Genomic DNA, 27,191 nt, shown 5'->3' on the forward strand with positions numbered 1-27,191 from the left:
TCACACCCCTCCCAGTTGACTCAGGCGCTTTGGAGAAAGGAAGAAGTGATATGCCAAGGTCACTGGGCAATTTCACAGCCTCTTACTCCTGGCTGAAAACCAGCCCTGACCCTTTCTATCCCAAGATCTTTATCAGGAATTTTCCACAGCTGCCAGGGGCAAGTGTGTTGGAATGATGTGGGTGTGTGTATTGGGTGGCTATGATTTTTGCCAGGTAGCTGGCAGTTTAAAACCCAGAGGATAAGATCTGCCCCGAGGGAGGGCAGTGGGAAGGAGTGGGGGAGGCTTCACACATCTCACATCCCTGCCAAGAAGGTGGAAAACTGACCCTGAGGGGCCCTTGCCTGGATCCTCACTTCAAGCCTTCTCCCTGCTGTAAGCTGGCAGAGAAAGCCTCCTTTGTATGTTTTCCTCTGCTCATTGCTAATGTCCAATAGAGGCATGATCTGTGCTGTGGGAACCCCCAGAGAGTCCTCGAATGCCCCTGTCAAGGTAACACTGCCAGCCAATGATTGCCCTCCTGGATTAACTTCCCTTAGTTCTAGACACCTTCATTCATTCCCTATGCAATCAACAAGCATTTATTGAGCACTTAAGTGTCTGCCACTTCAGTTGCTTGAGATAGTCCCCAAACAATAGGGTAAGGTCCCTTTGTGGCTTCTGTTCCAAGACATTGGGGGGAACACACACCCCCTCCAGGAAAAGAGCCCTGAGGTCTGAAAACTTCTCCATACTCACAGGGTGACTGTAATAGTCACTGCTCTAACTGACCCTCCAGCTAGACACACCTGTCTCAGTTCCTCTGGCCCAGATAAGCAGGGGTCACCTGGGCCTCTTGAGAGCATCTACCAACTAGTGCTCCCTTCCTGTTGGAGGTCCCAGGGTCTGCATGCTTGTGGGGGCACTCTAGGGGACATGGGTAGGCTCTGAGAGGCAGGGCCGAGTGACGAGGGGAATGGGAGTGTTTCCCTACAGTTTCCTCCGGAAGATACGGGAGTGGAGTCCCAGTGCACAGTAGATAGTAGCCTTTTGGCCTTCAGTGTATCCCAGGGCTCCAGGAGGAACAAAGGCAGTTAAAGGCCTCCTCCAAGAAGCCCTCGTGGGCTGTCCATGCCTTGACCCTTCTCTGGGGGCTCACTCTTATAGCTGTCTGGTCACCTTGTAGCTCGTTTGGTCTGTTTCTAGGTGTGGCTTTCTGCAAACCCTGCCCTGCTATGAGAGGCATGGCTTCTCCAAGTCCCTAGCTCCCACTGTCACATAGCACGGGGTAGGAGTGGAGCTGATAAAGGTCTGTTGGACAGTGACAAGAGTTCTGCATTCTTATTTTTAATTTTTTATTTTATAAACTTGGCTATAAAAAATCTTGCAGCCAGGCGGTGATGGTGCATGCCTTTAATTCCAGCACTTGGGAAGCAGAGGCAGGAAAATTTCTGTGAGTTCAAGGCCAGCCTGGTTTACAGTTCCAGGATAGCTGGGGCTACACAGTGAAACCCTGTCTCAAAAATAAATAAATAAATAAATAAATAAATCTTGCAAATAAATAAAAAAACATGGCACAACAAAATTAGCCATACCAGTTGATACAACTTAATGAACTTCTTGCAGTTAGAATTGGCACAGAAATGGTAGCTGTGACATTTCACATTAAATTTTATACCTTTATAGTATTGAATATATTTTTTGCACTTACCCACCACTCAAACCAAATTAATAATAATAATAATAATAATAATAATAATAATAATAATAATAATCTGTGACAGAGTTAGGACTGGGAAAGCATTAGCTTTTTATCCTCTCATGTCATTGTCATTGCCTGCACTCAGTCCTTACTCATCCCCTTCTGTTTAGCTTTTCTTGTTCTTTCTTCATGTTACACTGTAACCCACAAGCACATATATTCCTGGTTAGATTCCACATAAAGGAGAATATGTTGTTTATTTCTGAGATTGTGGATCTTACCTAATATTCAGACTAAAACCATCCACCTTCGCCAAAAACTTTTAACTTCATTTTTTTTCTTTAGAGCAGAGTAGCATATACGCACACACTCAGGCTTGCACAGGCTCTCGAACACACACACACACAATGTATGCACATACATATATTTGTTGCCCACGCATATGTTGATGAACAAGTTGCTTTCAGTTCTTTGTTACAGTGAATAAAGCATTGGTAACATACACAGTCTTCTTAAATTCTTGTAAGGGGCTGGGTCACCTCACCATAGAAGCCGAAGTGAGCATTCAGGGCATGTGTCTGCCAGAGCAGAGGTATAGGCCCAAAGCTTCAGATGACCCAGGGAAACCCTGAGGCAGGGCAGAATGCCAAGTTTTTGTGCCTCATATCCATCAGTCATTAAACACCCAACCTCTTGAAGAAAAGACAGCTATGGATGGGTGTGGGGAGACAGTGTAGCTCCGCCTCCTAGTAGCCTGGACAGGTGTGCAGGAACACACCTGTGAGGGCGTGGTGAGGGGAAGTCTAAGGCTTCTTAAGGGACCGCGGTCACGTGGACCTTCCCTTCTTCTTGCCCTTCTCCCTGCTCCCTCCTCGCTCTGGCCTGGCTGCCTTGCTGCCCTGGCACGCTTTGGCCTGTGCTTGGCTAGTGTATCCGAATAAAGAAACCTTGGCCCTATTGACTGCTGATTGATCACTCCACAGGTGGGGCCATCAGTGTAGGAGCTGACTTGGAGAATTCATAGCCATATGTCCATTGTTTCTTTAGGACACATCAAGCATTCACTAATTCATGTCTCAAGCCCCAGGGTCCCTTCCGTACCCCAGGGGACTGTCCCAGCAATGGCTTAGGAGCCCTCAGTGACCAGACCTTCTCCTACATGGGAACTCTTCATGGCTCCAGGGAGGGAAGGCACAGTTGCCCTGGACTCTGTGAACTGTAGCCCTGTAGGCCAAGCTCAGATGTAACACTATGCCTGCCCTGGAGGCTGGTGACCAGCACTAAGCCTCCAAGGTTTGTCACCCAAGAGTTGGCCACAGGTCTGGTTTGAGGCCACTTATAAACTCATATAATCTGTAATCCGAATGGCTTATATATATTAAAATGTACCAGGAAAGACAGCGAGACATTGAAGGACAGAGATTGGAAGACAGACTTCCTTTTTTATATGCATGTCTTAAAATGCCATCCACTCAAATTAGTAAATAAAAGGAAAGAAATACACTGTGGCCCAATGAATGGGCTGTTAACCTGCAATGTAGGCACTTATAGCAGGCCTTCTCTGGGTCCTCTCTCATGACTGATGCTTCCTGGGGTCTAGCTGCAGAACCTCTGCCACCCTAGACTCAGAAGAGCTGCTGCAGGACTCAGCAGTGTAGTTCTGGTTAGCCCAGCCCTCCTGCTCCAAAGTGGCCCCTACATGGAGGCAGGACAGCAGTTGCTGGGCTCCACCTCCCACCCCTGGCAGAGACCCTGCTCACTAGCCATGGGCGGTCTGGGGACAAGCTCCCGCCTTCTCCCAGGGACTGCCCAGCCTATAAAGCCACCCTCGGTGTCCTTGCCCACTCTGTCCCCCTCCCTTGATACCCAGAGTCATAATGGCAGAGCTGCCTGTAACAGAGATGCCTGGAGATGCTCTGTGCAGCGGGCGCTTCACCATCAGCACACTGCTGGGGGGTGATGAGCCCCCAGCAGCTGCCTGTGACAGTAGCCAACCCAGCCACTTGACACACGGCAGCACCTTGTACATGAGAACCTTCGGTTACAACACTATCGATGTGGTGCCTGCCTACGAACACTATGCTAACAGTGCTCTGCCGGGCGAGACCCGGAAGATGCGGCCCACCCTGGCTGACCTGCATTCATTCCTCAAGGTAAGACTGCTTATGTCCCGGCTCTGTGACTTTGGCCTCATTACCCAACATGCTCTGTCATCTGTCTTGTGAAGATGGCTAGGCATCTTTCTCAAGAATCAAGACACCCAAATGAAATAGCGGGCTGAGATGCCGTGAAGCTCAGGACACGAATAATACTCATTGCCCAGGCACTGACAACCCAAAGACAGCATGGCTGCTCATGCAAATGCAGGTTGCACACCCCTGAGAGAAATGGTGGGGGGAGCATGGTAAGGCCTCTCTGATGTCAGCCTGATGGCTTTGCTGTCTGGAAAGTTGATCAGCCCAGTCCCTGTGACCTCACTTTCTCACTGACAGTTGGACAGAATAATTCTTGGTTCAGGAGCTGGGACTTGCCTAACTCCCAGCATTCTTCTGTGCTTTAAAACAGCCCTCTAGAGGGGCAAAACAAGACCCCTTGTTGAAACAGGGATGCTGAGTGAGGTGCTAGAGTGGGCTGCAGGTCCCTAGGGATATGAACCAGCAGACCTGTCATGCTGGGGTAGAGGCCTGGGTTCAAACCCATTTGTACCAGAGACTGAGTGCATGGCCTGGGTCAACCCGCTTCACCTCCCAAGGGTCAGATAACCCTGTCTCCCTCTCAAACCGAGCGCCTGTTGGTTCCCAGACCTCTGCCCTAGACAGGGAGCAGCACCCTGAATGCTCAGCTTGCTCTCCTTGGTGTCTTTCCAAACGTCAAGCAGCACTGTGCCCTGAAGCTGACCAAGGGCTGCCTGTATGGCAAAGTGGGGCAGGCAGGGCTGAATACAGACACCCAGCTCCCAACTCCCATTTCCCGACTCCTGCTGGTTTTCCCTAGCAGGAAGGTAGCCATCTGCATGCCCTGGCTTTTGATGGACGGTCAGGCCATGAGCTGACTGATGGACTGGTGGAGGATGAAACAGGCACCAACAGCGAGAAGAGCCCTGGGGAGCCTGTGCGCTTTGGCTGGGTCAAGGGGGTGATGGTGAGTGGGTGTGAACTGGAGCTTGGTGTCTCAGGGTGGGGGTAAAACCAGCCCTCTTCAGCCCCAGATTTGACTCTCAGACCCTAGCGGGCAGGATAGACCTCGGGTTCAGTTTGGGCCTCCGTTTCCCGGACCTCCAATTGTATTTGGTGTAGGCTTCCCAAACTTGGGTGCTCTTGGTCAAAACCCAACCCTGAGGAGATCTCTGGTGAGCTACTAAGTAATCTTGTAGCCTTAGGAAAGTTACTTAGCCACTTTCTGCCTCCATTTCCTCACCTGTAAAATGGAGCATTAAATTAGTTTATAGCTGTGAAAATTCTTCGATCAATGCCTGCTAGGGAGTTAGTAGAAGAAATTCCACATAGCACCACCAGAGGGCAGAACTGACACACATCTACAATTCCTCCCACTCCACTCCCATACCACAGTGCATCCTAATGGAAAAGGAATGCTTGCTATCTTATGGAGCATAACTAAGTCTTCAGACAGTAAAGAATCGAGTGACCTTGACTTCCAGAGACACTATAGGGTTTTGCAAAGGTGGTGGGATGGGGTGTAGGCAAAAGCTTTAGTCCTGCCCTGGGAGGTAGGAGGCTAGCTTCCGGTCCTAATTCTGCAAACCCCCTATGGTTGTTTCTCCCTCACAACCAAAGCTTCCACCTACCCCTGAGGGTCACAATCAGGGTTGAAGCATGCCCTGATCTGTTCTGTCCAGAACCAGGCACATCCTGGTTTTCATCTCAGCAGATGAGAGTCCCAGAAATCTCAGGGGTGTGAAGGACACATGACCCCACCTGCCCTAGCACTTGAGTGAGCTGAAGTCCATAGCAGGCCCTCCCACTTGGAATTTCAGCCCCAGCCAATGACCTCTGACTTTGCCTTTAATATGGAAACAACCTGGGCTTTGGTTTCTGCTCTGTGTGGGGCACTGCTGACACTTCCTGAATACTATACCCTGGGCCAATAGCTGCCCAATGGCTGGCAATTGGCAAGCACAGGGTCTTGGGCTTAGAACATGGTGAATGATGGGAAGGCAGAAGGCCATTCCAGGCCTCCACGGCAGGGTGGGAAGAGATGGCATGAAAAACTGTGCTCCCCACCTGCCCCCAAGCCAGGCAGCCTGACCCCATGGGAGGGAGAGCACACAAAGCCTCAGGTGTCCCCCAGGCCTGGGAACAAGCACTTGGGGCTTTGGCCTTGGGCATTGACCCTCAGGAAACCTGTCTCTCCACCCTCCTCCCAGATCCGATGCATGCTCAATATCTGGGGTGTGATCCTCTACCTGCGGCTCCCCTGGATTACGGCGCAGGCGGGCATTGGTGAGTGCCGCCTCTGGGAGAAGGGAAAACTTGCTTGAGTTCTGGCCCAAGGCCCCTTGGGCTGTAGAGACTCCAGGCTAGGCCTGCTCCTCCCCAGCAACCCTCAGATGGCAGCAGCCACAGGTGAGGGCGGAGCTGAAGAGACTGTTGTGTGTAGAATCAGAAGTTTCAGGGCTTTTCCCGTGAGTCACTCCTCCCTCTGAGTGTCTGTGCTCAGAACCCCGGACTCCAGAAGACCAGGATTCAGATGCTGATCCTGGCACCAAGCTGGGTAGCCTAGTTCCTAACCTCTCTGAGCCTTGGTTTCCTCCTGAGGAAAATGGGTCTGAAAATAGTACCTGCCTCACAGAGCCACTGAGAGGTTTGCAAGGCTCGGAAGAACAGCATAGGCTCTGGTACCTGAAGGGGCTGATATTTTGCTTTAATTTTATTATCAAAGGTGGGTATCTTCCCTTCCATGCCTGGAAACTGTTCACACACTGGCACATGGACTCCCTACTTAGTCAGCTCACCGCAGGAGGTAGAGAGACCCAGTTTAACTGCATCTGTGTGTGTGTGTGTGTGTGTGTGTGTGTGTGTGTGTGTGTGTGTGTATACACTCATGCACATGTTTTTATTTAAATGTGTAGAGGTCTTAGGATAACCTCAGATACCTACCTCAGGAACCATCCACATCCTTTGAGATGGGTCTTATGTTGGTCCGGATCTCACTAATTAGGTAGACTGATTGGTCAGCAAGTCCCAGGATCCTCCTGTCTCTACTTCCCCAATGCTGGGCTCACAGGTGCATGCCACCGTGCCTAGGACTTTTGTGTGGATTGTGGAGATCAAACTCGGGTATTTGTGCCAAACAATACTGAGCACTTAGCTATCTCCTGGTGTCCTGGATTTTTGTTGTCATTTTGATACAGAGTCCTGTATATCCCAGGTCTCACACTCACTGTGTAACCAAGGAAGACCTTAGATTTCTAGCTGCCACATTCCAAGTGCTAGGATTAAATGTGCCATCAGACCTGGATTCTGTGGTACCAGGGCTCAAACCCAGGCCTTGTGTTAGGCAGGCACTCTCCTAACTGAACTACATCCCAGTTCTTATTACTGGTTCTCTTTCTCTTTCTCTCTCTCTCTGAGACAGGGTTTCTCTGTGTAGTCCTGGTTGTCCTGGAACTCTCTCTGTAGACAAGGCTGGCTTCAAACTCAGAGATCCACCTGCCTCTCCCTCCTGATTGCTGGGATTAAAGGTGGACACCACCATACCCAGCTCTTATTATGGATTTTTATTTGAGGGTTTTTGTAGTAGGTTGATGTGTGAGGCAGGGTCTCTCTGTGTAAACTTGGCTTGTTCTAGACCAAGCTGGCCTTGGTATCTCAGAGATCTGCCTGCTTCTGTCCTCCTGAGTCCTGGGATTAAAGAAGTTTCTGTTTTGACACAGGGCCTCTCTCAATATTGGCCTTGAACTCTCCACCTCCCAAATCCTGGGATGACAGGTTTGCACCTTGCCCTCTGGCTGAGACCCATTGGTTTTTCAGGTGACAAAACTGAGGCTCAGAGAAGGAAAGGGACTCAGGTCACTTGGGGGGGCTGACTCAGGTTTCTCCATGGATTCTCACCTAAGAAATGTATTGAGTTTTTGGGGTGTTCACATTCACCCCCACACAGTGTTGACTTGGCTCATCATCCTGCTGTCAGTCATGGTAACATCCATCACAGGCCTTTCCATCTCAGCCATCTCCACCAATGGCAAGGTCAAGTCAGGTACGTTCCTCCCAGAGTCACCTTCACCTGGGCTTTCTGCTGTTTCTCTGGATCTCTGAGCTGCCACCCCACCCCTGTCACACCCCATAATCCTATGTGGCCCTTGGTCCTGTCCCTGTTGCTGCAGTACACTGTTCTTTCTCTGGCCCCCTGCTCTGGCCCTGCTAGGTGGCACCTATTTCCTTATCTCCCGGAGTCTGGGCCCAGAGCTGGGAGGCTCCATCGGCCTCATCTTTGCCTTCGCCAATGCTGTGGGTGTGGCCATGCACACTGTGGGCTTTGCGGAGACCGTAAGGGACCTGCTTCAGGTGAGGGGCCAGGACAGGGGCCAGAGGGAGCTGGGCAACCTCCATGTACTATTCCTCACATTGGACCAGGCCTTCCTTCTCCTGCCTGATCCTAACTACCATTGACCAAAGCTCTGCCTGGTCACTTTGGTTGACAATAAAATTCTCATTAAGTACAGACCAGCCCCACAAGGCCCCTTTTCGGGTACATGTTACCTTTGGGCCATGTTGTCCAGGCCCATGCAGTAGCTCTTTGGGAGAGGGGTGGAGCATCATCTAAGGGCAGTGGGGGGGATCTGGATGAGTACAGGTGATGACAGAACACACAGCTGGCCTGCTTACCCCAGGAGTACGGCACACCCATTGTGGATCCCATCAATGACATCCGGATCATCGGTGTGGTCACTGTCACCGTGCTGCTGGCCATCTCACTAGCTGGAATGGAGTGGGAGTCCAAGGTGAGGAGGATGTGATAGAGTGAGAGAGTGGACCTGGGTCTGCTTTTGCCTCTTTTTAGTATATCAACTAGTATTGAAGAGCTGCTGCTAGGACAAATAGACCCTAAGACAGACTTTGTTCTATCTCTTATAGCTACCCATCCAAACAGTGGTTTCCATGGGGGTGGGGAGAGGCATGCAGATTCCTTCCATCATGTGACCTTCTCATCCTAGAGTGTGGCCCTTATTCACCTGGTCCACAACGGCCGCCCTCATCATGTCTGTGATCCAGGAAGAGGGGAAGGGGAAGGGTGAAAGGAAAGGAGGAAATCCCCTTCCCCATAATTTTAGACTGAAGCCAGAAGTTGAACCTATCACTCCTGCCAGAACCTGGTCTTATAGCCATACATAGCTGCAAGGGGTGCAAGAAAACGTGCTCTTCAATCCTGTTAACTCCTGTATCCATATATCCAGCCAAATGTCAGAGGTTTCATACCATGAAACAGGAGAATTGCTAGGCTACACAGCCAGCAGGCTGGACCATAAGGGAGCCTTCAATGTGGGAGGGGTGTGGCCCTGTTACCTCACTTCTCCATGTTTCTCTCTGACCTCCCAGCTCAGGTGGATCTGTGGTTCACTCCCTCTCCTCTTTTAAGTGTCTGCTGCTGGGTAATACTGCTCCAGAATACCTTGCTAATGTAGCCCCCAACCTGATCCCATCACAGCCCCTGTTTCTAACCTCAGGCCACCCTGTTTGCTTTCTTGTCATATCCCTGACTCCTCACTGCCTGACCAAGGTGAGGAAACAGCTGTGTGGTTAGAGTGAGGGACCATGGCAGGCCCCTGAAGGCTGGAGTTGCCATCTGACCTCCAGTGTCCTTTGCTCCAGGCCCAGGTGTTATTCTTTCTTGTCATCATGGTCTCCTTTGCCAACTATCTGGTGGGGACACTGATCCCAGCATCTGAAGACAAGGCCTCCAAAGGCTTCTACAGCTATCATGGTATGTGAGGTCAGGAGCCCTGGTGGTGGTTCTGTGGATGGGGACAGCTGGTCTGTGGATTTGACTCATTAAATGGACACAAGAGGCTGGGATCTGCTTCCCCCATGGCCAGAAGCTTCAGGGATCTGACTGCTGGTTTGACAGGGCCCTGCTAGGTGTCCAAACCCTCTGCGTGGCTCTGACTAAGACATTGGTTTCCAGGGGACATTTTTGTTCAGAACTTGGTGCCTGACTGGAGAGGAATAGATGGCAGCTTCTTTGGGATGTTCTCCATCTTCTTCCCTTCGGCCACGGGCATTCTGGCAGGAGCCAATATCTCCGGGGACCTTAAGGTGAGCAGTGCCTATTCTTACTGTCTGGCATTACACAGGACACATATCCCTGAACCCTGATGTCTTTCCCAGGACCCCAGCTCTGCCCTGAAGACTAATTTACTCATGACAGGCCTTTGACCAAGAGGCCTAATATTCCCTGTTCTTGTTGCTTTGCAAAGTTCTGTGCCACTTCCAAATCCCTCCTGAAGTATCTCTCCCTGGCCTTCCATTTGCCATAGTGTGTTCTCCGTGTAAGGTGTTGGCCCAATGTCTCTGTCTCTATTTCCTGCTTAGAGTCAGGCACAAGCTAGAAATTTGGTGTGTTTGTTGACTGAATGGTAATGAAATGGACTCAGGCTGCAGTGCAGAGTGCTATGCAGTCAGACAATAGGAGGGCTTTTGCCAGCAACAGCCAGAGATGGTAGTGTGCCAGCTAGGGAGCCAGTGAAGTACCTGGCATTGCATTAAACTTGGAGCTGACTCTGACCTTGGGCTCCTTCCCCTTGGAGTTGTTCCTCAAGTCATGCTTCTTACAGAATTAATAATTGGGCAAGCTGGGCATGGTGTCTCAGGCCTTGAATCCCAGCACTCATAAAGCTGAGACAGGGGGAGCAGGAAAACTAAAGACCATTCTTGCCTACACAGTGAGTTCAGGGCCAGCCTGGGAAAAACCAAACCAAAACCAAGAGCAAGCCCAGTTGTTCCTGGAGACAACACAGAAAGCAGCCTGATCAGCTGGCTAGGCCTGGATCTCCTGGTGAGGCCCGAGGCCCAGAACACTTGCTTACCCACTGTTCTCAAGAGAGCAGCTGACAGATGCCTGGGGTGGCTACCCTCAGGAGTGCCTACCCTCAGATCGTCTTTAAACCTAGTCTGTGTTTAGACAGCCTGAATCAATCCCTATTATCTGTCACTGTCACCAAGCTTCCATCCCCAGTGTTCAGCATCAGGGCCAGTATGTATCTGAGATCTGTGTGGGGCGGTGCCTTTGCTAAGTCCTCTGTCCTTAGGACCTAAGTTGGCTTTTGGACTTAGCTCTGCCCTTTCTGTGGGGTTGTGCTCAGTTGCAGAGACCCCATCGTGAGACTGGGCAGTCTCTATGAGCCTCAGTTTCCCCAACTGTAGAGTAAAACTAATAGAGCAGGTGTAGACTCAGAGAGCTGGGTCATATGAAGTGCTTAGATCAGAGAATGTACAAGTGTGCAGGCATGTTGCTGGCTGTCATCTCTGCCCTGTTAGCATCATGCAGACTAGTAAACCAAACATAGAGAGGGTCAGGGGCTGGCCATAGTCCCACAACACAGTGAGCGGCCACATAATGGAAGCTTGTAGACTAGAGAGCTCCCATTTAAACAGGCTTGAAAAATTATTACTGTGTGTGTTTGTATGTGGGAGGTGTGCACATGGCACAGCACATGTGCAGAAGCCAGAGGATAACTTTCAAGAATTTGTTCTCCCTTTGCATCATGGGGTCTGGGGACCAATCCCAGGTCATTAGGTCTGCTCAAGTGCTTTTACCCACTGAGCTGTATCACTGACCTCATTTTATGGACCTTCACATATTTTGTGTGTATATGATGTGTGTGCACACAATCATATGTGTAAGCTTAAACATGCACATACAAAGTGAATGTAATGTATTCAGAGCATGACCTTGGGTATCGCTCTTTCTTTCCACTTTGCTGGAGACAGGGCTTATTCATTGTTTACCCTGCACACATTGGGCTAGCTGCCTCATGAGCTGGATATTCTCCAGCCCCTACCTCCCATCCGGCCTTGGGAGCCCTGGGATTATGGATGAACGCTGCTGTGCCAAGATCTATGTGTATTCTGGAGATCTGAGCTTGGGTGCTCATGCCCATACAACATTGTTGTGCTGGCCGGGCATATGGTATGCAGGACACATTCCCCATCTATACTTTCCATGTATGAGCACTTGCTACACCACATGGGGAAACTGAGTTTCCAAGATGTTGAAAGGTCTCTCCCAGAGCACACAGTTAGGAAGGGATGGGCCTGACTTGTGAGCCCGTCTCTAGATAATCGACCAAGATAGGAAAGGCAAGTGGAGGTTGAAGGCTAGGTGTTCTTTCTATGGCTGCAAAGTCCCACAAACCAGGGGCCTTAAAACAACAAGCAGCCTCTCCCAGCTAGGAGACTGGAAACCCCAGTGAAGGTGCTGACAACATGACTATGGACCTCTAAGGTCTGAGAATGGGTCTTTCCTAGCTTTGTCCTAGCTGTGTAGGATCCTGACAATGTCATCCTGAACTGGAGCTTGCAGTTTTAATCTGAATCATTCTAATGACAGGCAACATCTCTGTGTCCCTTCCCCTTCTCATATGACACCAGCCATCACTTGAGGCTCACTGTAATCCAGCATGTACCTGGACCAGCTCTGCTTGGGATAGGGAGGGAATGAAGAAAGGACAGACACAGACACAAGTACAGGAAAGCTGGGGTCTGGTGGGGGTCTGCACTCCAATGAAGGGTACCTCCTGACACCAGCAGCCCAGAACCTCTGCCTGTTTACTAGGTACAGCACAAGGGAGGGGTTGTTGGTTTGGCAGGAAGTCTATGTAGGTGAGCATCTCAGGCTATAAATATCTGGGAGAAGGAAGAAGCTACAGATGTTAGCTAGTCTGTGTACACACTGGTCACTCAGTCTTTGTACACACTGGTCACTCACTCAGTCTTTGTACACACTGGTCACTCACTCAGTCTGTGTACATACTGGTCACTCACTTGTACTTAGATTCCCAAGGCAAACTTTGGCATTGCTCTTGGGCCTCACCCATTTAAGGCTTTGCAACTCCCATGGGGCTGAGGTATTGGAGTCCTTGACACATTCACTCAGGACTTCATTCACTCAGGGCTCCTCCACTCCCCGAAAGAATGAACCCATCCTACTCTTTACACCTCCAAGGACCTCTTCCCAAATAAGGGCCCTTTGCTGAGGTTCTGGGTGAATAGGGATTGAGGGGGACAGAGAATGCTTGTCACCATAGTTATTGGGTTAAGACTATAGTTGAGTCCTGGGAAATCCTTATGGGTGAGAAATCCCAATATCTCCCGTTGGAATCAGGACCAGGGCTTCACTGTGCACAACCCAGGTTATTGGGCATTGCTAGTAAGGCTAGAGTTATGGATCCCTTAACAGAGACCCCAACTGATTCAAGTCTCCCAGACTGCAGGCCCCTCCCACTCTGTGCCTCTGCTTTCATTTCACCAGCCTGCCTGTCACCCCTTTCCCACATTGTGATCTGTCCACTAGGCTCCACAGAGCACGGGAGGTTTGCAGACAGTTATTTCATGGCAGATTTGCCCGTACCCCTGGTTTGGGGTCAGTGCCTTCCGGGTAGAGCAGGTATTGCTTTCCCATGTGCTACTGTGGAAAAGCAGCCTGTGCAGCTAGCTGCTCTGGTTCCAGCTCCTGGAGTCTGAGGCTGTGGGTGTGGGGGTCAGGACTGCAGGCACCAGAGGCTCTGTAACCTCTGTAACCTCTGTAACCCTGCCCTCCTCACACCCTGCCTCCCTTGGTCCCTCACCGGCTGGGTAGGATTGCACAGGCCACCTCAGGAAGTTCTGTTTGGGAAAGTGCCTAGGAGGAGGCTATGCCCTGTGTGTGTGGGGGGGGGGGTAAGGAGTTTCATTATTGTTGGGGAAAATCTCTTTCTTGTAGAAGAAGAATGGGGCATGTCTTCTGTCTCTTTATTGCTGGAGAGACAGACAATCAGTTGGTGGTAATTTACTGTGACACAATGAGGTGAACAGCATCCAGGTCCTGGCAATTGATTGACTGTTTGATCAATTTCCAGCTGTAGCTGGCTGCTGTCACTACTCACAGATGAGTCTGAGGTGGGGAGCCAGGCACAGGTTCTCCCCAACCCCTGGACTCACAGTGAGCTTTGCCAAGGGTCTCCTGTGGGTGGGATATGAAGCTGATGAGATTTCTCACCTTCATCAGTTTCAACCCTGGGGCCAGAGGCTTTCTTGTAGGTCCTCAGTTGTGGGCCCTCTTCTTCCAGGACAGGACAGGTTCTGAGGGTCCAAGCTCAGGGTCTGCTGCCCACCCCAGCCTCTGCCAAGGCACCCAGGTCCAAGGAATCCTACAGGCTGCCTGATAATATCATGCCTCCCCACAGGACCCTGCTGTAGCCATCCCAAAAGGGACACTCATGGCCATTTTCTGGACCACCATCTCCTACCTTGCCATCTCGGCTACCATTGGTGAGTAGTCAGCACAGCGAAGATGGGGGGAAAGAGAAAAGTGGGTCTGTTCTGTAGTAAGGCTGGAAGAGGCTGCTATGTGGGGCTGGCTTCTAACAGGGAGAGCTAGGCAGAGAGGCCTGGGAGCCCTGGTTCCGGGGTATCTGTCATCTCTACAGTGATACAGCACCATCATGGTGAGGGAGGCCACAGACTAAGTGAGTACCTCCCTGAATCTCTGGGTACTCTTGCTTCTGGCATTCACCTTAGAGGCAAGCTGTTGACAGGTGGCCAGGGGATGTGAACTTTTTATAGGCACTTGGGGCTCAAGAGCCAGCCAGATCTCTGCTTTAAGGACACTGGGCAGGTCCCTTCAGCTCTCCCTGCCTTGGTTAAAAGTGGGCAACAACAAAACAAGAGTACTGCCTTGCTCAGATTGTCAGGTACACCAAAAACACTCCTATACTTGCTACTATCATTAATATTGTCACAGGATAAAGGAGGGGCTGTCCTGTCCACAGTGTCTCACCTTCTGCAGAGGTGGTCAGCCTTTGGGGATGGAAGAGGAAGGTACAAAAAAGGATAGAGAGGAAAACACACACACACACACACACACACACACACACACACACACACACACACACACCCTCAACACACATCTTCCTCCTCTCAGGCTCCTGTGTGGTGAGAGATGCCTCTGGGGACCTGAATGACACAGTGACTCCTGGCCCAGGCACCTGTGAAGGGCTGGCCTGCGGCTATGGCTGGAACTTCACAGAATGCTCCCAGCAGCACAGCTGCCGCTATGGCCTCATCAACTACTACCAGGTATAAGCCGTGGGCCTAGCTGCAGGACACTCGAGGCTGGAGAGGTAGAGGAAACTGTGGGAAGTCATTGTCCAAGCCTGGGCTGCTTCCTGCCCAGGTAGGGCTCTCGTCCCCACTCCCTGACTATGTGTAGGCCTTGGGTCACCACTGGGTGCTGAGATCTCAGGACCACTGGCTGCTGTGGGGGAGGGGTCAGCAGTAGGGTTTCTAGCTCAACGCCCTACCATTCCACAGACCATGAGCATGGTGTCTGCCTTTGCACCCCTGATCACAGCTGGGATCTTCGGAGCCACCCTGTCCTCTGCCTTGGCCTGTCTTGTTTCTGCTGCCAAGGTCTTCCAGGTAAGGTTGCAGAAAGGGCCACTGGGAGCGGTGGGTTATGACTGGGGAGAGAAAGAGTCCCCAGACTGCTGTGAAGCCCCAGGGTGTCATGTGATATGGGTCTGGGTGGAGGGAAAGAGAACAGGCAAGCAAACTCTTAAAGGAATCAGCCCTGTCTCCAGGTGAGGAGAGGGCTGGGGTTTACCCTGTTCCCAGATATAGAAACCTGCTGAGGTCATAGAGGTGGCCACACAGGTCAAGAGCATGGTGGCCCTGGGAAAGGGAAAGGGGCAGGTCTGAGCCAGGGCTTAGTGTGGTGTACACTGTCCACAGTGCCTTTGTGAAGACCAGCTGTACCCACTGATTGGCTTCTTTGGTAAAGGCTATGGCAAGAACAAGGAGCCTGTGCGTGGCTACCTGCTGGCCTATGCCATCGCCGTGGCCTTCATCATCATTGGTAAGAGGCTCCTTCCCCATCTATCTTCTGTGACAGCCCTGGTGTTACTCTGTGAATAGGACTTGGATGGTGTTGGGGAAGGAAGTAACCAGGCCAGGCCCATAGTGAACACTTGCTTTACCTCCAAGGCACACCCCAGCCCCACTAAGTAACTCTTGAGTGGATGAAGGCATGCCCGGAGGGTTTTTGGAAATGCACCATGATCCTTTGCCACCTCCAGACAGGCTGGCCAGGAAGCCACTCCAGTCACCCATCTCCAGAATGGATGGGCCATTCTGCTGATGGGGGGATCTTCTCTGCCTTTCCTGTTTCTGCATTCCACTGTCCTGATAGTTGGGACACTATCATATCCCCAGGACACTGGTGGAGGTAGGCCAAGCTGATACAAATGGAGAGCTCAACCAATACCTTTGCAGATACATAAACTAGATAAAGCTAGCCTCTAACCCAGCTTCAGGACCTGCCCAAGGAGAAAGTGCCCAGATAACAGTTAGCAGTTAGGTTAACTGTCTTCTGCTGGCTTTGTCCCATTCCTTCTGTGTGGCACTGGATAAGTCATTTCTCTGAGCCACAGTTTGCTCCTCTGCAGAGCAGGGGGCAACAGTGCACACAGCTCGTGAGCCCCGGATGGGCAGGAGGAGAGTCTGCATCTCTCTCTCTCTGTCTCTCTGTCTCTGTCTCTGTCTCTCTCTCTCTCTCTCTCTGTCTCTGTCTCTCTCTCTCTCTGTCTCTGTCTCTCTGTCTCTGTCTCTGTCTCTGTGTGTGTGTGTGTGTGCGCGTGTGTGTGCGCGCGTGCACGCGCACACAACCTCACAGATACACATACCCAATACATCCTGGTTAACTCAGCCAAGGAAACAGAATTCGCTGAAGGAGAAGTGATTACACCATGGCATGCCATCCCCTGCCCTGCTCCCTATGCAGAAGTGGGGGCATATAGGCTGTGGAGACCCCATTCAGAGGCACCTTCCTGTCACAACCAGATCCCTGCTGCTCAGGCTGGCCCCATCAGTCACCACCCATAAAGCTTGCCCTAACAGTCTGGTTGCTGTCACCCAAGGGAAGATTCTAGACACTAGATCTGGCATTGTATGAAGAAGTGTCTCACCTAGGGGACAGAGAAGTCCAGTCAGCTGGCTTCAGGAGCCACCCTGTCTCCTGCTGCCCAGGTCCAGACATGTTCCTTGCAGCTTTAGGCTTGTGGGGAGTACCTTTGGGCTGGTGGCTCTGACTTGGCCAAACTGAGGACTATGACCCTAGATGCTCCAAGGGACCCAGTGGAATTATGTGCAAAAGTAACTGATCCAAAAGAACTACTTGTCTTTCTTTGAGTCCCCCAGGAGAACTAAGAACACAGATTGACACATATAAGTTTATGTGGGTGTAGTGGGCAAGGCAGACAGGGAAGAGAAAGCCACAGTGGATAGGACTGCAAAACGACCTCCGGCAGTGGTTCTCAAACTGTGGGTCATGACTCCTTGGGCAGAAAGACCCTTTCACAGGGCCACAAATCAGATATCCTTCATATCAGATATTAATGTGGGCCGGGCAGACATTCTTAATCCCAGCACTCGGGAGGCAGAGGCAGGCAGATCTCTGTGAGTTCAAAGCCAGCCTAGTCTATATAGTGAGTTCCAGGACAGGCTCCAAAACTACAGAGAAACCCCGTCTCAAACAAAACAAAACAAAAACAAATAAACCAAAAAAAAAAAGATATTAATGTTGATTCATAGCAGTAGCAAAACTACAGTTACAAAGTAACAATGAAATTATCTTATGGTTGGGGTCACCACAACATGAGGAACTGTATTAAAGAGTCGCAGCATTAGGAAGGTTGAGAACCACTCTCAGCGGTCACATTAACAAATGTATTCCTTATGTTAATTTGTGGCCTAAAAGCATCATAGCCACCACCTTTGGTCATCACTAGCCATCCCCATTTTCTTCTGAGTATTTTTTATTGTATCTGTTACCTTGTGGCGGTGGCAGTGGCAGGTGTATGTGAGAGCCAGAGGACAACTCACAGGAGTTCCTTCCTTCCACCACATGGGTTCCAATGCCTAACTCAGGCCAGCAGGCTTGGTGGCAAGTGTCTTCACCAGCTAAGTGATCTTGCCGGCCCCTTCTAAGCCACCGACCCTTTGAACTTCATGGGGAAGGACTCACTTCCCACATGAGAAGGTCGAGCTGACTGAGTAGCAAGGCCTGGCGCCAGGGGCTACCCTACGGGCTTGGGTGCCAGGCAGCTTCTGGGTGGAGCCCGACAAGCTGCCCCTTTCTCCCTGGGTTTTTGAAGCTGAGCTCAACACCATCGCTCCCATCATTTCCAACTTCTTCCTCTGCTCCTACGCCCTCATCAACTTCAGCTGCTTCCATGCCTCCATCACCAACTCGCCCGGTAAGCAGATTGGCCCGGACCACAGGAAGAGGTGCAGAGGGGAGGTGGTAAGGGAGGGGAGAGGGGGGCAGTTCAAAGCAACCTTAATTTAAAACCACACGAAGGGCATGTCTGTTCCCTAACAAAGCCAGCCATCCTTTACAGGCCACAGGGCTTGTTCTAGTTCCACCCTTCACCAATTTCTCAGGAGTCAGAAGCTCGACTCCTCAGAAAGGGACGAATTTCCCAGTCCCAGAAGGTTCAGCCCTTTGTCCACAACTCACCTCTAGGGGCGCTGTTCAGACTGCCGCAATTTCTGGGCTGCTGCTGCATGCCTTCGAGCAGATGGCAGTAAAGAGCACAGAGGAAGAGTTATGCTAATGAATCCCAGATCTTCAATGGGCCCTTTATTCCATCACATTCCATACAGACCACAATGTTCCCTGTACTCTCAGAGATGTGCACGGTACAATGGTCACTAAAAGTGGCCCTTACCTGGAACAAAGCCAGGCAGGCTCAAGTCTCCCTCCATCCTTTTCATTCCCTGGGCTCCACAGAACCGGTGGGAGCTGGCACAGTTGCTAATATTGGGGCTATGCTTGGCCAGGGCTGGGTGTTCCCTTCCTGGTATAGTTTGCCACCATGGTGAAATAAATGCCCAACAGGCACAGTTATGGTACGCATTGGAGCCTCCCTAATCCATTCCTGGAGTTAAGGCTGGTGGGACCCTAGGGATTCCTAGCTAGTGGGTGCAGGACAGGACCGTAGCACTGGGGATGGAGGCAGGGGCATTGCTGCAGCTCTGGGAAGGAGAAGGTTTCTGAGCATGGGCATGCGCACTGACCTGGCCCCGCCCAGGGTGGAGACCCTCCTTCCAATACTACAGCAAGTGGGCAGCGCTGTTTGGAGCAGTGATCTCGGTGGTCATCATGTTCCTGCTTACCTGGTGGGCGGCTCTCATTGCCATCGGAGTTGTCCTCTTCCTCCTGCTCTATGTGATCTACAAGAAGCCAGGTGTGTGGCCGTGGTCTCCTCGGGGTTCATCTCCCTGCCTGGGCAGCCATGCAGCCAGGGCAGCCCCTCATCCCAGATGGAGCCTTTCCCTTCAGTGGGACTTGCGCTGGCCTCCACCTCAGCCATCCTGAGCCAGGGGCTCAAAGGAACACACCCACTCTAGGCCAGACTCTTTAGATTCCTAGAGGGGCTAGCTGCTAGTGTGTACACACAGGTCAGAGTGGCCAAGGGTGGCTATATGAAGGTGGGCACTGAGCAGGCCGGTCTACTGGCATGTGGCAGGGTCCTGGACTGATTTCAGTCTGAGGGAGGTAACCCTAGAACTCTGCATCTGAGCTAGGCACTCTCAGAGGTCTGCTTTTTGAGTGGGAGTTCAAGACTTTGCTATATAACCTTGAATTGGATGGCCATATATGTGGCACTTGGCTCTACACCTGCACATATTAGCTAGGAATACAGTTGTCAGCTGTCCATCTGTCTATGGCCTTGTTCCCAAGGTGCTCTGGGCCTAAGAAAGGTAGACAACCCCCGACATGACTGGTTACTTCCTGCAGTTTTGAGTCTTGCTCTCTCCCTTCTGCCCTCAGAGGTGAACTGGGGTTCCTCTGTGCAGGCTCACTCCTACAACCTTGCCTTGAGCTACTCCATGGGCCTCAATGAGGTAGAAGACCACATCAAAAACTACCGGTGAGCATGGCTTCTGGGCCATTTGGGAGCCTGGAGCTAGTCGTGGTCCCCTGCCCTGGTAGATCCAAGATGGTAGTACCAAAGTGCAAGAGCAGCTGACCGTTGGAGGCTAGGCTTGGTATTGCCCAATATGGACAAAGCAAGGAAGAGGCTCTTGTGTCTCAGTTTCCAGGGTGGAAGTCTGCTGCTGTCTGGGTTTCTTGGTGCAATACTCAGGATACAATCCTGGGATGCCGGCAGTGACAACCCTGCCCTTGGTGTCTTCAGTGCTGGTTCCCAATGGCGAGGAAGGGTCATTCACCTTCCATCTTTCTCCTACCTGACTGTATTATAATCAGTAAAATTTAGTCATGTCCTACCTGCTGTGGCCCAGACACTCATGACAAACTTCTGAGACCTATGACGTTACTAACCTCAGACATAGGCAAGGATAAATGACTTTGGAGATGTTAACTATCCCTGTTTGTCCAGCTGGTAAATGAACCCTTGAGTGGAGCTCTGATTGGCAGGGGTGTTTAATGACAGTCCTGTGCTTCCTCTCAACACAAAGGTTCAGGCTCCTGGCCAAGGTACAGCGAGTATGTAAACAATGGCCTCCTTATGACTGATCTTTACTCTATTTTGCCACGCTGGGCTTGGCAGGACAAAGAGACCATGTAAACTGGTGAGTCTGATGGCCCAAGCAAGAAAGATGGGGAGACTTTGTATCATGACCTCAAAAAAAAAAAAAAAAAAACCCAAAACCAAAACAAAACTAAATAAAAAACCTAAAAGACCCCTTGAGTCACAGCTGGAAGAATGTGTCCCAGTGTGCAGTCTCACCCAGGGCCATCAGGAATCAGGAGCACAGGGGTACCTACCTTTAGCATGAAAGCCCTAAGGGCTCTCTCCTGACTCCCACGCTGTGTCCCTTCTTTTCCTAGCCCCCAGTGCCTGGTGCTTACAGGTCCCCCCAACTTCCGCCCAGCGCTGGTGGACTTTGTGAGCACGTTTACCCAGAACCTAAGCCTGATGATCTGTGGCCATGTGCTCATTGTGAGTGTTGGCGGGAGTGAGGGGGTGAGGAGGGACCTGTACTCTGGCGGAAGGTTGGGGGTACACAGGGAATGGAGGATACAGAGGCAGGGGATTGGATCTGGACATAATGTCTTCCAGGGGATAGGAGGGGCAGGGCAACTGGAGCCAGCAGAGTCTGGCCAGGTCCCTCTTTCGGACATAGTCTCGTGAAGCCCAGGCTGGCTCAAGTTCGCCAAGTAGCTGAGGCTGGCCCTACCTCTACTACTACTACGTCTAGCTTCCTTCCTCTCTTTCTTTCCCTCCTCTGCTCTAATGAAGAACACCTCTAGGTGCTTCTGAGTCTCAGGGGAACCTCTAGAACAGGAGGAGGGCTGAGTCAGGCTGGCTGGTGGGGACGGCCCTGACACCACCTGTCCCTCACCCACAGGGACCCCGAAAGCAGAGAGTGCCCGAGTTTCAGCACATTGCCAGTGGGCACACCAAGTGGCTGAACAAGAGGAAGATCAAGGCCTTCTACTCAGATGTCATTGCCGAGGACCTGCGAAGTGGGGTCCAGATCCTCATGCAGGTGCCCCAGTCACGCAGCTTGCAAGGCAGAACGTCCCGGTCTAGTTCAAGCTTCAGTGACTGCATTGGTCTTCCCCAACGTGCTTGTCTCAAGCTGTGCTGGTTCAAGAATACCCAGGACCCCTGGGAACCTGTGGGGACTCCGTGGCTTTTCCCAGATCCTCTTTCTGTTTGATTTTATTTTAGTTAAATTTAGTTGAGTTTTAGGGTTTTTGCAGTACTGGCCTCAGTGCCTGTTGGGTAGTAGCTCTACCATTGAGCTACATCCACAGACCCCTTTTTACTTAAAAAATAGTGTTTGAGACTGAGTCTCACTAAATTGTCCAGGCTGGCCTTGAACTCACTCTACAGCCTAGGCGGGTTGGGACTTGCATCCTCCTGCTTCATCCTCCTAGGGAGCTGGAAGTACAGGTCCATGTGATTTGAACCCTTCCTCCCTTTTATTTTTTTCAGATACAATTTACATTTAGTAAAGTGAAAACCATAGAGTGACAAATGCTTGCAAATGTGGACACCACGCTTGGTGTGTAACCATCCCTCGGGTCAACATCGAGAATGTTCCTTTTCAATGGTTTTAACTGTTTCTCAGCTTGAAAAACAAATGTGTGAGGTCTCTTGGGGAGAGATTTAAAAACGTTTTAGATTTTAGAAGTAGATAGAGACGATGACATAGTGACGTATACACTTGGTTTTCTTTTTTCTTTTCTTTCTTTCTTTTTTTTTTTTTTTTTTGAGACAGGTGACTACTATGTAGGGCATGCAAGTTTCTGAATCATTTTGTTGTCTGGTTTGCCCCAGATTCCTTGGGCTCACTTGAAGAACCACCTGCCTTACCTTTTGAGGGGTTGGGAGTTGGGGGATGGGAGTGGTACTTGGGGGAGGATCAGGTTCAGGGCCTCCTGAGTTCTAGGCAAGTGTTTCACCTTTGAGCAAACCTCTTGTCTGCTTGGTAGCTGTGACTGGAGGCATGTATACCATGCCCAGCTTGATTGATATACTTTTAAATGATTAATTTCTTTTGGAGACAGGGTCTCACAGTGTAGCCCTGTCTAACTAGAACTATCTATGTAGACCTCCAGGCTAGCCTCAAACTCACAGGTGCCTGTCTCTGCCCCTTGAGTGTTGGGGCTAAAGGCATGAGACACCATACTCTACTCTAAAATAGTTAATTTGTTATATTGATTTCACTCCAAATGTTTTAAAGACTCTTGATGGTGGAGAGAGAAAGAGCCTGTTAGGATGTGAACTTCTATAATTCCTGCACCTTGGAGGCAGAGACAGGAGGATCAACAAAAGAGAGAGGGAGAAAACAAAAGAGAGAGGGGGGAAAGAGATAGGGAGGGAGAGGAAGGAAGGAGAGTGAGAGGGAGGAAGAGAGGATATATAGACAAGGTGGCCCAAGAGTCCTCTAACTTGACACACTTTCTCCATTGACAGAACCCTGAGCCCGGAAGCATAGGTGGGAAGGGTGGCTGGGATGAGCAGGAAGAACCCCACCCTGGGCCTTTGTCACAGAACAGAGCCCCTGCTGATCCCAGGGCCTGAATACCAGGCCATCTTCTGACTAAGTCTCCACCGTTACCCTTGCAGGCCTCAGGGCTGGGAAGAATGAAACCTAACATTCTGGTGGTTGGATTCAAGAAAAATTGGCAGTCCGCTCACCCGGCCACAGTGGAGGACTACATTGGCATCCTGCAGTGAGTGAGCGTGAAGATGCAGCTGTGAGCTGTTGGTTTGGGTCACTGGGGCTCCCTGAGCCTGGGGAAGCAGAGCAGCAACAGTGTAGACACCCTAGTTACATGGTGAATGCTGAGTTGGAACTGACAGAGGTGTCTGACCTTGGCCTTCACAGACACTGACCTGAGCAGGCAACACAAAGAGTGGCGTGGGCCATGTATGGGAGACTGTAGTGAACTGGCGAAAGCTCTGGACATTTGTCCCCTCAGAATGTAGGACTGGGGTTGCTGGAACTTTCAGCCTTCCAGAGTAGCTGAGAATGGAAGCTGCTGAGTGAAAATCCTTGAGGGCTCACAAGTTCTCAGGTGGGATGTGAGCCAAGGTGGGAAACGAGGCCCAAGCGCAGTCCCGGAGGGCTTCAGCATTGACTCTAAGCCTCGGCAGCTCCAGCTATTCCCTTGGCAGGTGTAGGGAATGCCTATCTGGATTGCTTTTCCAGTGTTGTGCCACACAGAGAGAAAGTACCATCAAAACACAGGCTGAGCCTTGAGGCCCTGGAGCCTACATCTGGGTTTGCTGTTAACCCTCTATGTGACTTCAGCTGTTACCCCAGATGCTTGACACAATTATGACATGGGGTAGGAAATCTGGCCCCCAGGATCCCCGCTGTTCCAGTGTCCTGGCAGCCCAGAGATGTGTAATTGAATTATCTTGTGGGGGAGTTTAGTCTGGTGTGTCAGACCCTCAGGGAGGCCTTACTATTGTCATGTGAGTGAGGCCATTCCTACATGCACCCCTGTCCATCAGTTTAGAGTTCTGGCCATATAATCCTCGTGCCAGCCCCTCAGTGCCTCGCTGTCTGACCATGAGGCAGTTGCTCTCACCCCAGAACAGGTTTGCCTGTGTGAAGTGGAGGTCAGAGTCTTCCCTCCCACACACATGCTACTGTGGCAGAGAGGTTGACAACTGATAAAGAGGAACAGGTATGACATGAAGCAGAGCCCAACCTGCCCAGAACTGTCACAGATGACTCCCCAGTTCTGCCTGCCTACTATATACACATAGGGAAACCGAGGCTCACAGAACAACACTAGACATCCGGTCTCCTGGGAGCCAGGTCAAAGGGCCAGTGGCTTGACCCCCACATCTTTTTCCAGTGATGCCTTTGACTTCAACTTTGGCGTGTGTGTCATGAGAATGCGCGAGGGGCTCAATGTCTCTGAGGCGATGCAGATGCACAGTGAGTACACTATCAAAACCAACTGCTCTTCCAAGCCGTGCTAGGAGGAGAGGGGAAAATCAGTGACGTCACCAGCTTGTAGATAGCCAGTCCTTACAGTTCCTGGGGGCCCATCAGTTTCTAAATGGAAATGAGGCCCAGAATGGGGAAGTGACCAGGTCAAGATCATGCTTCCAGCTAGGGGCAGACAGGGACTAGAACTCCCCACATCACTGTGGTGTTCAGATAGCCACGTAGGTAAAGAGGATCTGAGGGAGAAAAAGCAAAGAGGAGGAGCCTGCCCATGTAGAAATGCCACAAGGAAAATACGAAAGGCCATAAGCACTGGACCATCTTGAGAACTCAAGTCTGTCCTTGGGGCTCACAATAGGAATGTATTTTCAGCATTTGGGAAAGTCTGAATTAGTGATGGTTAGATGTGAGGAAGACAAAGAGAGGTCAGGACTGGCAGACATGCAGGCAGGTCTCTGTTCTTTACTGGAAGGGGCATTGTCACCAGGGACAAGGATGTGCCTGCCCATAGCATCCAGACAGTAAATATTTATGCAGCCACTGTGACAGAGTCAGCAACCAAAATATTATGAGTGCTCTAGGCAGGGAACAAACAAAGCCCCTCCCCACCCAGGGTGCTGCCTCTGGGGACAAAGTGGATGCTTATCATGGTGGACACACAGGTCACCTCAGACATGAAAGTATCCTGAAGAAACGGATGTATGAGGCCTCTCTGAGGACAAGGCCTGCCTATTTTATGGCTGAGGAGGGTAGAGCTGGAGAAAGAGTGGCTCAAGTGAGGCACCCTCCACCCTGAGGTGGCTTGACTTCTGGAGGAGCAAGAGAAAGTTAGAACAGCTGGCTTGGCAGGGAGGGCAGGGCAGGGCAGGAGCCAGGGCAAAGGGAAATAAGCAACAGCCAGTTACCCTGGGGAAAAGTGCGGGGACTTTCTTTTAATGTTAGGGGAGAGCCAAGGGGTGAGGATCCCAGCACACTCTCCAGGCAGGAGTGTCTGCAGCCCAACTTTCCCCTCTTTTTGCAGTTAAAAAACTAAAAATGTTTGACCCAGCAGAGGAAGGCAATGGAGCCAGTGGTGGCTGGGCTCCATCTGTGTCTGTCACGGGTCAGTTCTCCCCACTCAGAAGATCAGGGTACTATTGTCCTGTGGGGTTGCTAGTGACAGGTCATCTGGGAATTTGGCTAAGAGTGAATGGCTTTCTCTTATGATAGTGGTGTCCTAATAACTGAGGTTGGGTTATGGTAGGTTTTGGGTTCCTGTTGAAGACGACCTACCCAGTGATGAATCTGGAGCTGTGGGCTGAAGTTCCACTCTTTGGAGAACCCCCTCTCGGTCATGTTCAAATGCCATACACAGAGAGGAATGGCATGCTGTTCCCTTCTTTCAGGGATACCTGGGGTGGGAGAAACTGGCAGCAGGTGCAGGGGTGCACTGCTGTGTTTGTGAGGGGGAGAAGGGGTGCATGAAGAAGGGCAGGCTCCATCTGAACAGGGGTGCTGCAGAGATGAAGAGTGTGCTCCCAAACAATGGTCCCCCAGTATCCTTGGGATCCAGGGAGAGTGGCCCTGGGACCCGGGAAGGGACTCACATAGCACTCTCAGGAGCATGGGCAAGGACATTAGCTGTGTCTGGCAAGGCCTGCAGAATGCCTCTGGCCACTGCACACCCACCTTGGTGACAATGGCCAGCCCACCTCTTTGGGAAAGCTAGCTACTCTCAGGCAGGTCCTGGCAGTGAGTCTGCTGGCTCTACTCAGGCCTGCCCCTTCTTCAGCAGCCCCGGAGGCATTGGTACAGGAGGAGCAGGCCAGCACCATCTTCCAATCGGAGCAAGGCAAAAAGACCATTGACATCTACTGGCTGTTTGATGATGGAGGTCAGGTTCCCTCAAACCCGTCCCTGTCTCCTGGAACTTTCTGTCTTGTGGGTCTCTGCATCTTCTGACCTGCCCTTCTAGGCTGTGCTTGTTGAGGCCTCTGGTGGAACCCAGAAGCCAGCAAAGTGGACAAAGGCCTTAGCCTGTCCTGGTTTTAAAACACAGCTCTCAGCTTTAATGATTCTGTCTTTGATAAAGTCAAAAAGAGACCGCAGCCCTGCCCCAACCGAACATGCCAATCATCTGTGTCTGTGGGTTCCATGTCAGTCCGGTCCTACTGTAGATCAAAATACTGAGAAGAAAAAAATACCGTATCTGTATCAAACACATACGAAGTAATTTTCCTGTCACCATTTCTTCACAATAAAGTCCAGGAGCAACTTTCATGATACATGCTCTGTGACATGTGTGATAGGAAATGACCTAAGGGATATGCAAGGTCACATGTAGGTTCCCCACAGATCCTACTCCGTACTGTAGAAGGTGTGTGACACCTGCAGGTATAGACATCTGAGGGCAGGTCCTGGAGCCAATTACCCTGTGGATAGCCAAGAGTAACTGTGTAGTTCAATGATGAATGACACCTATGCAGGCTGGGATATATGAATCTCTGCCTGGCAGCCAGTGCTCTTGTGGGCTAGCCCAATGCAGTCTTTTTCTCTGAAAAAAGGGAACTGAGACACAGAGGAGCCTATATTGATTGCATCGTGTCTGGGCCTTGGCTGTGTATGGAGAGATGACAAGGAGGGATGGCTCCTATTCATTAGTCAGATGTTCAGTTTTCAGAAAATAAATGAAGACCACCCCGATGTTACATGCAAACTCCCCACCCCTACCTCAAGCTCCAAGTACTCAGTGCTGGCTTGCTTATTTAAAACCACCTCATTGGCTGGGGGCATGGTGTCATATACCTATAATCCCAGCACTTGGGAGGTAGAGGAAGGAGGATCAAGAGTTCAAGGACAGCCTCAACTAC

At 51.0% G+C, this 27,191-nt stretch overlaps 1 protein-coding gene across 4 annotated transcripts in view; it reads left to right on the plus strand.

Annotated features, from left to right (window-relative positions):
* Positions 1 to 3,558: 3,558 nt before the first annotated feature.
* Positions 3,559 to 27,191, plus strand: part of Slc12a3 (solute carrier family 12 member 3) — a 35,641-nt gene continuing 12,008 nt past the window's right edge. The window contains exons 1-21 of one of the 4 annotated variants that reach the window (XM_027405624.2): positions 3,559 to 3,834; positions 4,676 to 4,822; positions 6,066 to 6,141; positions 7,802 to 7,897; positions 8,066 to 8,205; positions 8,532 to 8,642; positions 9,511 to 9,622; positions 9,824 to 9,954; positions 14,082 to 14,166; positions 14,819 to 14,973; positions 15,208 to 15,315; positions 15,628 to 15,751; positions 18,048 to 18,149; positions 18,987 to 19,142; positions 19,730 to 19,829; positions 20,753 to 20,864; positions 21,274 to 21,414; positions 23,004 to 23,110; positions 24,248 to 24,330; positions 25,364 to 25,444; positions 26,114 to 26,215. In XM_027405624.2, the coding sequence (XP_027261425.1) occupies positions 3,559 to 3,834; positions 4,676 to 4,822; positions 6,066 to 6,141; positions 7,802 to 7,897; positions 8,066 to 8,205; positions 8,532 to 8,642; positions 9,511 to 9,622; positions 9,824 to 9,954; positions 14,082 to 14,166; positions 14,819 to 14,973; positions 15,208 to 15,315; positions 15,628 to 15,751; positions 18,048 to 18,149; positions 18,987 to 19,142; positions 19,730 to 19,829; positions 20,753 to 20,864; positions 21,274 to 21,414; positions 23,004 to 23,110; positions 24,248 to 24,330; positions 25,364 to 25,444; positions 26,114 to 26,215 (2,545 nt within the window). The remainder of the gene's footprint in view (positions 3,835 to 4,675; positions 4,823 to 6,065; positions 6,142 to 7,801; positions 7,898 to 8,065; positions 8,206 to 8,531; positions 8,643 to 9,510; positions 9,623 to 9,823; positions 9,955 to 14,081; positions 14,167 to 14,818; positions 14,974 to 15,207; positions 15,316 to 15,627; positions 15,752 to 18,047; positions 18,150 to 18,986; positions 19,143 to 19,729; positions 19,830 to 20,752; positions 20,865 to 21,273; positions 21,415 to 23,003; positions 23,111 to 24,247; positions 24,331 to 25,363; positions 25,445 to 26,113; positions 26,216 to 27,191) is intronic. The other 3 variants (XM_027405625.2, XM_027405621.2, XM_027405622.2) reach the window with 3 other exon arrangements.

This window comes from Cricetulus griseus, chromosome 3 (genome assembly GCF_003668045.3).
Source record: "Cricetulus griseus strain 17A/GY chromosome 3, alternate assembly CriGri-PICRH-1.0, whole genome shotgun sequence".
Taxonomy (NCBI): Eukaryota; Metazoa; Chordata; class Mammalia; order Rodentia; family Cricetidae; genus Cricetulus; species Cricetulus griseus.